The sequence below is a fragment of the Chenopodium quinoa genome, unplaced genomic scaffold (genome assembly GCF_001683475.1).
Source record: "Chenopodium quinoa cultivar QQ74 unplaced genomic scaffold, ASM168347v1, whole genome shotgun sequence".
NCBI classification, from domain to species: Eukaryota; Viridiplantae; Streptophyta; class Magnoliopsida; order Caryophyllales; family Amaranthaceae; genus Chenopodium; species Chenopodium quinoa.
This window is the reverse complement of record NW_018743292.1, coordinates 9,893,053-9,906,977: the sequence shown is the minus strand read 5'-3', so window position 1 is coordinate 9,906,977 and position 13,925 is coordinate 9,893,053. Positions and strand designations below refer to the sequence as shown.

The 13,925-nt window shown below is 35.0% G+C and overlaps 1 protein-coding gene across 1 annotated transcript; it reads left to right on the top strand.

Moving 5' to 3' along the window:
• The first annotated feature begins 190 nt into the window (after window positions 1-190).
• Window positions 191-13,521, top strand: LOC110736948 (39S ribosomal protein L45, mitochondrial). The gene is made up of 12 exons (XM_021917286.1): window positions 191-410; window positions 557-597; window positions 1,546-1,643; window positions 1,783-1,866; window positions 2,783-2,865; window positions 3,538-3,589; window positions 5,117-5,206; window positions 6,102-6,170; window positions 6,250-6,351; window positions 7,571-7,639; window positions 10,906-10,962; window positions 13,186-13,521. The coding sequence occupies exons 1-12, from the start codon at window positions 340-342 to the stop codon at window positions 13,276-13,278; spliced, it is 909 nt and encodes a 302-aa protein (XP_021772978.1). The 5' UTR covers window positions 191-339; the 3' UTR covers window positions 13,279-13,521.
• Window positions 13,522-13,925: the final 404 nt, after the last annotated feature.

Genomic DNA, 13,925 nt, shown 5'->3' with positions numbered 1-13,925 from the left:
AATAATTTTTATTGAATTTAAAGTTATTTTTTCGAATAAAACTTGTATTTTTTTTTTTCTTAAAACGGTTAAAACTTGCATTTATTAAACTTATACTGCTACAAAATTTTATTGATTCGCTATTATACCTATTCTTTAAAACTTAATTTTAAAATTAACTTTACTAAATATTATTTTGCATAACGGGAGAGAACAGGGCCTAACGAATGAAAAACAGAGGAGCAGGGGCGTAGCAGATCCTTCCTCATTAAACCCTCTCACTCCTCCCGCAAAACCCCTTCTTTCCCCTCTCTCTCTTCCCCACCATTTTCCAATCAAAGAACTCTAATTTGATCGAAAATGGCGCTTTTACGATCTAATGCTATTCGAAATCTATCAAAATTGGTCCAGCTTCAACAACATTCGTTTGCGTAAGAATTTCTTTCATATTTTTTTGCACAATTTATGTATTTTTTGAGTTCTTACTTCTAGTTGACTATCCATTTGTTTTATACTCCTGGATTTTTTTTTTCCCGGAATATAAATTTATTTGATCTATTATTCAATGTTTTTGCAGTCTGGGAAGCTCAAGAACTTACGCTAATGCTATTATTAACGGTACCAATTCTCAATTCTATGCTTATTGTTGCTGCCATTTAATTTTGATGCTATTTTGATACAATTTTTATATGCAGTATTAGTTTTGTTGAAGATTTTTGTACCTCAAATTTTTAATGTGGGGGTTCTTCAATGATGAATAGGAAATGAGAGATTATTGTGTATTGTGTTCAATGAGATGGAACTTAGAATTTTAAGTTTTCTTATAATCGAAGTCGTTATTCGAGTGCAATGTCAATAAGTAAGCAGGCGAGATTGACAAAGTGCCTTTCCTAATAAACTTTGAATAGGGTTTTAATGTGAACTTTCGAAAAGGAAATTGAAGAAAAAGCTGATCACATTCCTGAGGTACGAAGGGATAGAGAAGCGCACCTTAAAAGTTAAAAATATAAGAATCGTAAACTTAAATGAGCTATCGGTATTTGCTATTGATATTCTGCTCCACACTTAGAAATGGAATGGAAACAAGGTGAAAGAGTAATATAAAGTGTTACCATTATTTTTGTTGGGTATGCACATGGAAAGGATACCTTGTATCAAATTGGGGATTGAGGTGGGAATCATTTTTGTAACATAGGGATGGAAGAGGTAAAAAATGGTGGGTATTGGCTACCCCTATGACATGGAGCGTGTTACCACACCTCTCATATGGTCATACCAAATAATATGTAATGGAAATGGTTAATTGATTTCATTACCATCACTCAAAATTTCAAAAACTCTATACCAAACATGCTCTTAGTGGAACATTTTTGTAGCCTAAAAAAATTAATATGCTCCTGTGTAGTTACAAGTCTTACAACCATTCCGTTCTATTTTGCTCCTTGTTGGGTTTGTAAACATATGCCAATATTGAAAGTGGATGATATAATTGTGACTTCATGAGAATGTATTTCCTGTCAAGTTGATATATATATATGCTTACATGATTTTATTTGGTGTTATAAGGGCCTCAAGATAACTTATGCAAGACAGATTCTTCTTTATACAAGAGTCAAAACTATCCACTGGCTCATGGAAGAGCAGGGGTGCTTCGCTCTACAATGGTAGAAACCTCATACTAAACATTATTCTTTTGCTGTCAACTGATAAAAATAATTCTTTTCATCTATAATTTGTCTTATTGTCTTACATGATGATAGCTTGTTTTACGACATGTGACATTTCTCTCATCCTTAATATCAGGCTGCTGCTGAGATGTCAGTGTTTTTGTATGAAGCTAGATCATTATCAACACAAGCAAAAGCCCCTCATCAAGCACGGCAGACGGTAATTTGCCTGGCCAAACTTTTTCATAATCTTAGTGAGGTTCATAGTAATTTACTTAATGTGGCATTAGTAAACTGTAGTACTGTACATCTTTCTCTGCTACCTTGTTTAATTGCATGTAACTCTAGTACTGGCATTGGAAGAACAATTCGGATTAAATTCCATCCCTTATTTTGTTAAATTAATTTATGAAGCATCTCTTTGATGTTCCTAATGCAATCCCTTTTAAGGGGTAAGCTATGTTGGTAGAATTCACTATAGTAACTTTGATTCAGACAAGAATCTGGCAACCCCTTCGTGAACAATAATCCAAATTGTGTCACATTAGCTACTTTCACATATTAAGAATTTAATTAAATATAACTGCTGAATTGACAAAAATTAGATAAAACTTTGAATTGAAGGGAGTTCAATATTGTGGACCTAGTAAATGAAGTTAAAACGTGCATGTCTGTGTGTGTGCGCGCGCACCTCAGGTACTCCTATAGTCCTAGTTCCTTGAGCCTTATAAATATAACTGCTGAATTGACAAAAATTAGATAAAACTTTGAATTGAAGGGAGTTCAATATTGTGGACCTAGTAAATGAAGTTAAAACGTGCATGTCTGTGTGTGTGCGCGCGCACCTCAGGTACTCCTATAGTCCTAGTTCCTTGAGCCTTATGAATTTCTTCTTATCATGCAATTCTCAACTATGTTTGTAAGTGATTTAACCTGTTGTTCAACTTAATGTCTATTTTAGTTATACATGATGATGCCAAAGATAATTATTCATCCATCTTTGCTTTTCTGCTATTTGAAAAATTTCTTTGTCTGCTAATATTGAGTGGTCTTTTGCTCATCTTATTCTTTTGGTTGTTTTTGGCAAGATTCTACCTAAAGAAAATTTGAATGTTTTTGCTTCATTATTCATGCAGGGGGCCATGCAAGTTGCAATGCTTAGCCCTGGATTTATCTATGAACCATACGGGCCTCGAGAACCAATCTCATTCTTGCAAAGGTGGTTTTTTTGAAAGAAATTCTCTCTCATCTCACCACAAAGGTCCATTTTGATATTTTTTGAAGTTTAAGAAAAGATATTTGACTTCCATATCATTCATCCTTCAACCTGTCATACTAATGTTGATTATGAAACTAATATCAGTATTGTTAAAACAAGGATGTTTTCATTTGATCATCATGCTTGTGAGTTGTGGATATAGTTTTTATGCCATATGGCGTCGTATGGTAATCAGTTAATTGTAATTCTTAACAAGGTGCTTACTTCCATCTTTTTTTTTTATTGCAACAATTGAAGTTTCATGGTTTCATGGTGCACAACTTTAACTATTAATATCTTCAATCACATACCCATAAAAGTCTTCAAAGGTTAATATGTTGAAGTTATATATTGAGATGAATCTAACAATACCTCACATGACTATAATATTCCCTACGTAAACATCACAATATATGGTCAAATGATAGTAAGTGAATAGTGTCAAAATCCAATTGTTGTGATGATTTTTTTTTTTTTTTTGGAGGAAGTATATGTTTTATTTGCTTTTTATGCTCTTAGTTTCCTGTAACAAGTTCTGTTTATCCTCTATTTGGTGAATTAGACTTCAAAAGAATTTTTTTTTTTTCTCTCTCTCTCCTTATGATGGGAACTCTCTTTATGTTTCTGTTTTAGATGGTTCACTAGAAGAGGATGGAGAAGAACGAAGGAAGACATGATCATAGAGGTAAGTTTTCATTATTTGCATATTAATTTTCCCCAAGGGCTCTGTTCTTGCCCTGAAACAATTGAGATCTTCTTCTGTTAATTGTTTTAGCAAGGCTGATCTTTGTAATTCTTGATGCGCTCTCACTTTAGTATATTCTTCGACTTTGCTTTGTCTTTGCAGTTTGTTGGATTTATGTTGTATATATGCTAACGCGGTTTCTCAAAATACACGAGGGTAGATTAGTCTTAGTTGAACTATCCCAAGCGCTTTAGTTTAAAGGAATATATCATTAATTAGACAGATGACAGAGAACAATGGGTGGAGAGTGGAGACAAGGAGCCCTTAAATCTTATTTATAGATCGTCAGCCAATCACACTGAGATTGACAGATCTGGTTCCTTCAGGGTATGTGGCCTGTGTGAGAATATAAAGACCACTTTACCCCACAGCAACGCTTGATGAGAAGCCCTTCTGCAAAAATGCACACCTTATATTTTCAACTAAAAAAATTACTTCACCACAATCACAACTCTATGCATTCATGATTGCAGGTATTTTGATACAAAACCAGGCTAAAGCTCTTTGGCAACAATGTCTAAGAGCTTATACCAAAAAAAGGGGTTCAATCTTGTAATACAAATTAAAGTGGTTTTTTGGTCTGAAACATTTCGTGACACATAACATATATGTTGAAAGAATTATGCCTCTATATGCAGTTTGTTTAAAATTACTAATTTTATACTAGATTTCTATTGATACCTTCAACCTTTTTGGAAATTTTGATTTTCAAATTAAATTAGAGATAATTAAAGAACTTTGTTGGAGAAGATTTGAAACTTTTGAAGTATTTGTTGCATGGGGTATGAAATGACCAGTTAAAGGAGTCCCCTCTCAACCATATAAGTTTTTGTAGAAGATATATGAAATGATAGGTCAGAGGAGTCCTTTCCTAACCTATAGCAACCCAAGAGAGAACAAGCTTCAATGATTCCTACCATGTCCACCCTCCGTCCCTCATTAGTTCGAACATTTATCACTGCACAAGTTATAGGAGATAAGTTGTATTTGAGTTATCTGCTGTTATTTTAATAGAAATTAGATGTGAAAAGGAGATTGTGGATCCAAAAGTAAGGTATGATATAATAGATAATTAGGATGACCATACCAAAAAAGGACTTCAAACTATTTTGTGATGGATGAAATTGGAAAGTGCTTGAACTATTTTGGGATGGAGGGAATTATCATTACTAAGTGGATGAGCCACAGGATTGTGACATTGATCTTTTCTCTTTTAAAATCATATGTTTCAGATAAGGGTTAATAATTTAGATAACACCTACTGAGTCTATTTTACAGCTTATATATAGTTTGAAGTAGTTCATATTAAGCGATACATCTTGATAAGTTTAGATAAGGAGTTTTCAGGTGAAAAGAATGAAACCATGTCCTACACTCAATTATTCAGATCTCCTTTGTTGTTAGTTGCAGATATTTTAATGAGATTACATGCTTCATTGTTCATTGTTATGTGCCGTTTATTTGCAGATGAAAAGCGCCTATGCTATCTCCAAATTGAGGAAATTTGGGTATTCGAAACAGGGTTTCTATAAAGAGGCGTTTGAATTATATAAAGAGGTATGCCTTATATGGTATCAACTTTTGACTTGCCTTTTACTTTCTGGTCCTTGAGAATTTTAGAACCAACAAATGGGTGTTTCAAGTTCCTATGGATTTTAAATGGAAAGAACATAAAGCACATATGTACTACTTCCTCCGTTTCTTTATACTGGCAACATTTCCCTAAAATGGAAATGTCACAATACTTGCAACACACTGTAATTAGAAAGTTCTTTTTGTTAAAAGTTGTACTATTACCCTTATTTTAATCTCATGGCCCACTAAATTTTACTTCTAACCATCTCTTACCCTCATTTTAAGTGTATTAGATTATATCAGCCCCACTTTTCTTAAAATACCGTGAAAAAGTATGTGTTGCAAGTATAAAGAAACGGAGGAAGTATTTGTTTCTTGATATCTGTAAACCGTCTAGGTCTATTAGCAGGATTCACAAACTATTGTATTTTCTATTAGAAAAAAATAAATAATTCAATATTCAATGTTAGAATCTCGTGAATTTCAACAAATACTAATAATGTAAAGGAGAGTTAGTACTCATTTTTGTTTTATTAGTCTAATTAAAGGAGTATAGGCATTATCGTTATGAGGTCATTACAAACCCAATCACACATAAAAAGGAAGATATGTATAGGGTGATGATCTGTATTTTTACAGCTAATAGATTATTTTAGCTTGTTTACTAATGCTTTGTGGTGGTTAATGTCTTATGAAGCAACCAAATGTTTTTTTGATATGGGTATTAGCATCAATTAATAATTATGGAACTTTCTTTTTCTTTTTAAGTTAAAAACCTTCCAACACAGCTGACTAGGTTATGGGTCGCATCTTATGTCTGTATTGTTCATGTATTTTGCTGAGCTGACTGTGTATCTAAGTTGTTCTTTCTTCACAGATAAATGCATACCTGGCACATGGTGATAAAACTTCATTGAGGAAATTAGTTACGGAAAACATGTTCTCAGTAAGTTATCATTTATAGTTTTCCTGAGAGATTTTTCCTTTGACTTGTTTACAAATCTGACCAGGCTTAATTCATACAGGTCCTGAAAAATGATATAAAAAAAAGAGAAACAATGTGGAGCAGTGTGTATTGGGAATTGGTTGTGCCAGCTGTTAAAATCCGAACCCTGCGAGCTAGACTGGCAAGTTTCTAATATTTCACACTCAATCGGTTAAAATGTGCTTCGTAAAATCTTGCACTGAGCTTGGAAAGACAACTTTCACAATATGAAGTGTGAATCAAATACAAATCTTTTACAAAAAAAACACATTTTTGCTTTGCTGTTCTTTTCTTCTTCTGTTAATTGTGGATATTTTAACATGAGCACCTTCATTATCTGTTGGAATACTCTAGCCTCCCAACATTTATAACTTGTCTTGATTTTTTCCTTATTGAGTGACTTCTGTCTATTAAAAAAGGGCTGTTACTGAATGAGATAAGATTTACTCCTCTTTGGGAGTGAGGCATTTAATCAGAAGGATGTTTATTAAGAGCTTCAAAAAAATAAAAAGAAAAAAAGACATGGAGGTTGGAAGTCTGGGCACTTTAGGATTGTGTCAAGAATCAGGAGTTGTGTAAGGTCATAAAGATGAAAGGGGGATGGGTCGCTCTTTAAGGAATGCGCCCACTACAGTCTCTGAGAAGTGGGGTTTGAAGTCTATTATGGGTCCACAAATTTATTGTAATAAATCCTTGTATCAGAGAAGTGGGATTTGAAGTCTTTACTTTCTTGATGCCTGTTATATTTTTAAATATGTTCTGCATAGCTTTTTTCTTTCAACATCCCCTTCTTGGAGCAGAGTTGAATATATTCTATGAAGTTTTAATTTTAGAGAGTACTATGAAGCTCTGGTGTTATCCCAAGTTACTAAATTACTTTGGTTGCTCTTGAGCCTTTGTTTCTGACATAATGGAAGGGTTTGGATGCCATTCTTCTATAGGGTATCTCACATGTAGCTCTTTACATTGCTGTTTACGTTAAGCTCCTTATTTAAGTGTCTTTGTTCTTTGTTTATTTGGAAATTAGTAGTGCCACATAGATTGAAAGCATGTTGACGTTGTGCCTTATTTGAGTGGAAAAAAATATAATTAAACTACCTTTTAATTTGCGTTGTGACTATTCTAGAGATGATCTCTTGATGCTCTTGTAGAAGTAGGCTGCCTGTGGCCGTGTTGTTTAGAAGCTGTAGTCGTTGCTGTAGCATAGTTACCTTATGCTAGTGAAAAACAGCTTAGTAAATTATTTCAGTATGGAAAATATAAATAATTAAATATTGAGGTTCAGTCTCCATTTTTGTTCAAGCAACTTTATTCTAATCTATTTTTGAAGTGAATCTTATCCCGTAATATTCTGATTGCAGATTGGTGTTGACCGCAATGACCTTAAGAAGGTTTTCATACAGCTCACCCTGGAGTTTCTTACAAACCAGGTATTCTTCGTTTCAATGAAACATCTCAGTGATCTAGTTAACTGCTGCAAGTTGCCTTTTGTTTAAGGAAAAATACACTTTAATAATCCCAACTATGAGCGATTTACTTCTAATAATCCCAACTAAAGTTTATTTTTTAACTATGGGGTTAGTTTGCCACTAGTAGTCCCGGATGACCGGTAACTTGATAAGCAGGTTATTTATTTATTTATTTATTTATTTATTTATTTATTTTATATAATTACGTGTGTCGCAATTCTACTGGTCTAGAAAAAAAAGTTAAAAAGAAAAAAAAAATTTAAAAAATAAAAGAAAACCCAAAATACCAGCCTTTCCCCCTTCCCCCACCTGCACCTCCACCGCCCAGCCCAATCTCGCCGAGCCTCCGCTCCTCAACCATCTCAGCCGTCGGCCCTCCCCCTTCCCTCTATACCGCCATCCTCAAAACCCTAATTTCCCCCAAAATCCTCTTCCTCTTTAATTTTTTTTGTTGGGATTTTCACTGTTTCGCCCGTAAATTCCTAGTGGAATTGAACCGATTTTGTGTTATGAGGTTATTATTTCGACATTACCAGGTAAATATTGGATTTGTGTATTGTTTTTGTCATAATTCGGCGTAATTTTTCTGCAAAATTCAACTGCTTAATTGATGTATTTTATCGGAAATAGGGGAGGGGGAAACCGGCACAGGGGAGGTTGGGGTTTCCAATTGAAACAAGGACATAAGGAGGTAGGTTGGGGTGGTTTTGCGAGCCGGCAAGCAGGTAAGATGGTGGTGGTTTGAGGCGATTTCGGGGGTGGGGGGAAGGGAGGGGTAGTTTCGGGGGTGGGGCTGGGGAAGGTGGTTGTTTTCGTCGGAGTGGAAGGGGAAAGGGGAGGTTTCTGGCGAGGTGGCGGCGTATTCCGGCTGGGCTAGGGGGATGGGGTGGCTGGTAGGGAGGAGAGGTTTTTTTTTTGTTTTTTTTTTATTTTTTATTTTTTATAATTTTTCAGTCTTTTAATTTAATTTTTTTTTGAACCACTCACGTGATGCCACGTGTCAAAGCAACCTGTTATATTAGGTTGATGACCGGTTGGGACTACTAGTGGCAAACTGACCCCATAGTTAGGATTAATAAAAAAATAAACCTTAGTTGGGAATTATTAGAAGTAAATCGCTCATAGTTGGGGATTATTAAAGTGTATTTTTCCTTTGTTTAATGCTGATTAGTTTTTTTTTTTTTTTTTTCTTTTATATATGCTCAATTAAATATGCTCTCATACATAAATCACTAATTATATTGCTATGCCCGTAAGGAGGGACTGTGTCATTGCTAGTTTTAAAAGATGTTATCTGCTCTGTTCAAAAGGTTGAATGTAAATTTCATAAACAGTGTTTCTATAGCACAAGCTTTTGGTGATGACTCTTGAATGTAAAGGGAGTTAAAGAGATACACATGAAATATCGAGATGTCAGCTATAAGTATTTAGTGTGAGCTTTGTGATTTGTGATCTGGCCATGTCATGCCTCATGTTACATGGTACCAATATGTGATTCGATTTGGTTTGGTCGGTGTAACCATGATTATTTTGAGTGGACTTTAAACAATATGAATTGCAACATGATGGAACCATCATTTGTAACCAGGAATGGATACAAAATGAAGGAATCATGATTTTTTGGACTTTAAACAATATGAGTTGCAACATTGACCGCAATTAGTGAATAGAATGTAGAATATCAAGTGCTATGTTGCATTAAAAAAATTGATACCGTATTTCTGATGATGGACATCAAAATGTCCAAACTCCAATAATATCTTGAAACCTAAAAATATGTTAGATGTATTCATGTAGGAATGAACGAGTAATTGCTGCAAATAAACTTGTAATGGAGATAGTTAATTTTAGAATATCAAAACAAAGTTAATAAGAGTTGAAATGATAAATGAGTATACTACACACAAACAAATAAAAAAAGGTGTTACATGAAGATTTTAGTCTAGTTAAAATTTTATAGGACAAAGCAGTATGATATGGAATTTTCCCTCTCATCTTTTAGAGGTGCTACTAAAAAAAAAACGATAAGCTTAGCAAAAAAACCAAGTATCCACAGGAAGTAAGAACAATAACGTTAAGTTTTCTAGAAAGTTAATTTTATATGGAATCTGCAAACAATTTAATCACTTTTTTTCTTGTAGATTGGGAAGGAAATTTTTAATAAGATAGTTGTCAAGTGTCCCTCCTGCTCACTAATTTTTTATTTTTTTTGACAAACACTTCTTTTATCTTGAGGATATAGATAAGTGCTCTAAACTCTTCAGGCTAAGAGATACTTGTGAGTTGTGGCATCATTCCGACCAAAAAATCCCTTCTTTGTCTTTAAATAATTGACAATCGCTCAGTTAAGAATCTTCTTTCACTGTCATCGTCTTTTATATTTTCAAAAGCTTTGGAGACCCCAAAATGAACTTTTGTTATCACAATTGAGAGCACACCTAGGAGCCTCATCAGTTTAACAGATTACAAAATTGTGAACTCGAGATGAGAGGGAAAGGATGCTAGATTTATTTGGCAAAGATTTTCTAGGTTTCATGATAGCTATATTTAGTTCTGGACTTTGACAAGCACTTGTATTTTTTTTCTTTTTTTTTAAACTTAAAATTCCATATTGTTTGCTTCATTATTAACTCCAGCTTGTAAGTTTTTTTAGAGTTTGGACTTGGCACTTTTTCCTTGCTGTTGTTTACTAATCTTATTTAGTGTTTCAATCACTAAAATGTAAAGGGGTAACGTTCATTTATGCAATTCAGTACTCCAAATTTTAATTTATTGATTAGAATTTCAGTTAATGGTTCTGCTTAAAATTTACCAAAGAAAAAAGTACCCATGCACTCTATTCACCATAGGTAGCATTCCGCATATCCGAATTAATATATGCATAATCTTCATTTATTTATGTGGAATAATGCCAATGACAGAGTTGGATTTAAAAGAGGGGGAGGGGGAGAGAGGGGGGGGGGGAGGGTGAAGTAAAGGACAGAAGAGCTGGGAGATATATCATACATGTATCAATGGATATAAACAGAATGTGACTAAAGTAGGTTTATAATACAAGGGAATCAGCTAAATAAAGCTCCATTCTTCCATATTGTGAAATTTCACTTTGGGTTTTTCCCCCCTTTTTCCCTCTGGCGTTGTACCAAATGCGCTTTTTTGTGATTATTGGATTTTTCTTATCTGTTTTTCATTGCAATTGAAAGTTGAATGAGATGATTTTCTTGCAGAAGTTTGAGGCTTATAATTCTGAAGGCACTGCTGTTGCTGGAGATAAAAATAAAGAGGTAGTTGCGTGCTCCATCTTGATATCATGGCCAATTTACTGTCATATATTGATTTTCATATTATATTATGTGATTTTTCTTGATTTTGTTTGAAATATTTTCAACAAATGCATGCTGATATTTGGCTAGACTTCTTATTTTCAATTTTAGTGATTACATTAGAAGATTATAGACATGGAGACATTGACTAAGGCCCAGTTATCTAGAACTCAACCACCCAGACTAAAATCTGTTCTGAAAATGACTAACTGATCTTGACCCCGAAACATCAACCTAGTTGATGCAAACTAACTCGAATTTTGCTAGCCTGATGATGACTCAATACAATCCTAAATCGAGTGGAAAGTGATATCAACTGATTACAGTTTGATTACTGCTGACACAATCCATTTATTGACTTGAATTTTTCTTCTTTTTGGTATATTAATTTCAATTATTGTTCTTTGTATGTGTAGACACCTAATTGTGTCTCCCCAACTCAAACCCTTAGTAATTTAACTCTTCACACCTTGGTTTAAGAGTAATACTTCGAGTATTATAACGTCTCTTTGAATTGCTTGAAAGAATAGCGTCAAGGGTTAAATTACTGTAGGTTTTAGTTGGGGAGGCACAATTAGGTGTCTACAGTTTGTACAAAAAAATTGCATTTTTAGCCTTAAACATCCCTAAGTGGAGCTACATGCAACCAAAATTTTCAATATAAACCACCCTATTAATTATCCTAATTAAAACCATCTGCTACATCGTTTTCTTATTCAAAACCCCCACCCCATCCTTTTCTCTCTCCAATTTACAATTACACCTATTTACTTGAACCAAAGGCATCAGTCATCAGCACATTAATTTCAAAGTCCCCATATACCTTACCTTTTCCCCCTCTAAGATTTCCTCCACCACTAACACTCGAGTTTCCAACTAAGTTACCCCATCCCCCTCTCTTCTCCTTTGTCAAAATTTCCTTCGCTCATTGCAAGCGACACCTGCCATGGAAGACCTCAGCTCTAATTTACACCAAAGGATTAGGTGAGTATGTGGGGGGTGAAGGGATGGGTTAGGAAGATAGAGCAGAGATAGGCAGGCTAGATGGAGGATAGCAAGGGCAACAAATGCGACTGTATCACCAGCAAATTTTTGGCAGCAAAGAGCATCATCTATGGCAGGCAACAACCCGGCAGCAATAGGCAGTTGTAGCAGCCCTGAAAATGAGACTAAGGAGGGTGGAGTTGGATGAAGGTGTGGCTGTAATTCCAGGACACTTGGAAAGGGGGTTAGGTGGGTTGGACTTTGGACAACAGGATTGCCGGAGGAGGTGGCTGGGGTGGTGGGCACCTGGGTTGAAGAGAGAGAGAGAGAGAGAGAGAGAGAGTTGTAGTGGGTGGATGGGTTGGTGTACTGGGGATGGAGAAGTCGAAAAATGAGGGTAGTGGAAATATGGAATGGTAGTGTGGAAAGGAAAGGGAAAATATGATTAGATGAAGTGGATTTGATTTGAGTAGACGAGGTCTGCTAATGGTTATATTCATGGGTAGCTCTGTGAAGATGGAAGTAGGCTTATGTTATGAGTGGTTCATTTTAATTGTCTCAGGTGTGGGTGGCTATGAGATTAAAGCCTTGGCATAGGAAAAATACTTGTATATATTATTGATTTTGAATTATTTCCTTCTAACCAACTTGGCTGGAAATGCTGCAGCTGATTGGGCAAGGCGTAAATTGTTGCATCTAGCTATTTGCAAATTAACAATTTGGAATGTAATCATTGTTAACTTAGTCGTTCACTTTTTAATATCAACCATAACAAATCAACTTCAAGCACCTAAGCTCAGTCAAACACAATCTTGGAAACACAATGATCTACGGAGTACATACTGACCAAAATGACATCGAACTGACTGGACGTAGCAGAGGAACCATTAAACCTATATCTGAATGTAACTGAACCCAACTTATATACTAGTATATTTACAATATAATCCTTTTAAATCTGTATCAGGGTGGTCCAATTTTCTAAATTTGTTTTGAATGGTTCAGTTATACCTAGAAGATTATCGCTGTGAAATAAACTGAATAGTACATCTGACAAAAATTTGTCTTAACACTCGTACATATGTATCAAGGCCTGCAATATGAAATGTTGTTCTCAAGAAACTCAACTCTGTTGTCACATGGAGTTTTGTACCGTCTTGCTCATTCAAACACTTACTGCTGATTCTGATGTTCGAGTAGGTACTTGTTCGTGATATATGGGTATTTGAGAAGTCACTCTTTCACCCTGGAGCATATTGGCGTCTCTGTGGACGAATTCCTCCTCCTAAATAGATCTTAGTAGTTAGACTTGATTGTCCTGTAATGTACAGTTGCAAGGCAAATTTTGCTTCTGCCAAAATTTTGCAAGTTTAGCATGTGTTGTTTCACAAAGTATCGTTTTAGCTTTGATATTGGCATACACCCATGGATGTGGGTTTCAGGCAAAAGTTATACGCTCCTTGTCACCGATATTTCCAACCAAATTGTATAAATTATGGATATTTGAGATTATTCTAGTGGTTCAAATGTTCTGTATTTTCTTATGGCTTAAATTGCGTTTTAATGTTGAAGTTTCAGTTACACATGGAAACTGGCTGAAAAAAGAGAGAATATTTCTTCTTTGGATAACCAAAACAGTGGGGTTTTCATCCAAGAAAAGAATCTCTTCTACCTTTGTTTTCACTTGCACTCCACTTTTGCTAGGGGATACCATGTTTTACATAGGCTACCTACCTTATTTGTTATTCAAAAACCTCTCATACGACGTAAGAAATGGTTCAAAATGAGCAGCAGCTTCAATCTCTTGGAATCTGCCATAGATTGTTCCGCTTCATCATGAGAAACTTAGCTGCGCAAGCCCTTAAACCTGTGACCTTGGGCCCTCCGGCTCAAATTCAGCAAACCCGAATGATAAGTTGGCCTGTCATTGATCGACAGGA

What these genes read in the sequence shown, in the direction of transcription:
- LOC110736948 (XM_021917286.1), top strand. Translation starts at nt 340, where the DNA reads ATGGCGCTTTTACGATCTAATGCTATTCGAAATCTATCAAAATTGGTC. An exon ending in CGCTAATGCTATTATTAACG is followed by an intron (nt 598 to 1,545) that starts GTACCAATTCTC and finishes TGGTGTTATAAG; the next exon opens with GGCCTCAAGATAACTTATGC. An exon ending in TTACGGAAAACATGTTCTCA is followed by an intron (nt 6,171 to 6,249) that starts GTAAGTTATCAT and finishes TAATTCATACAG; the next exon opens with GTCCTGAAAAATGATATAAA.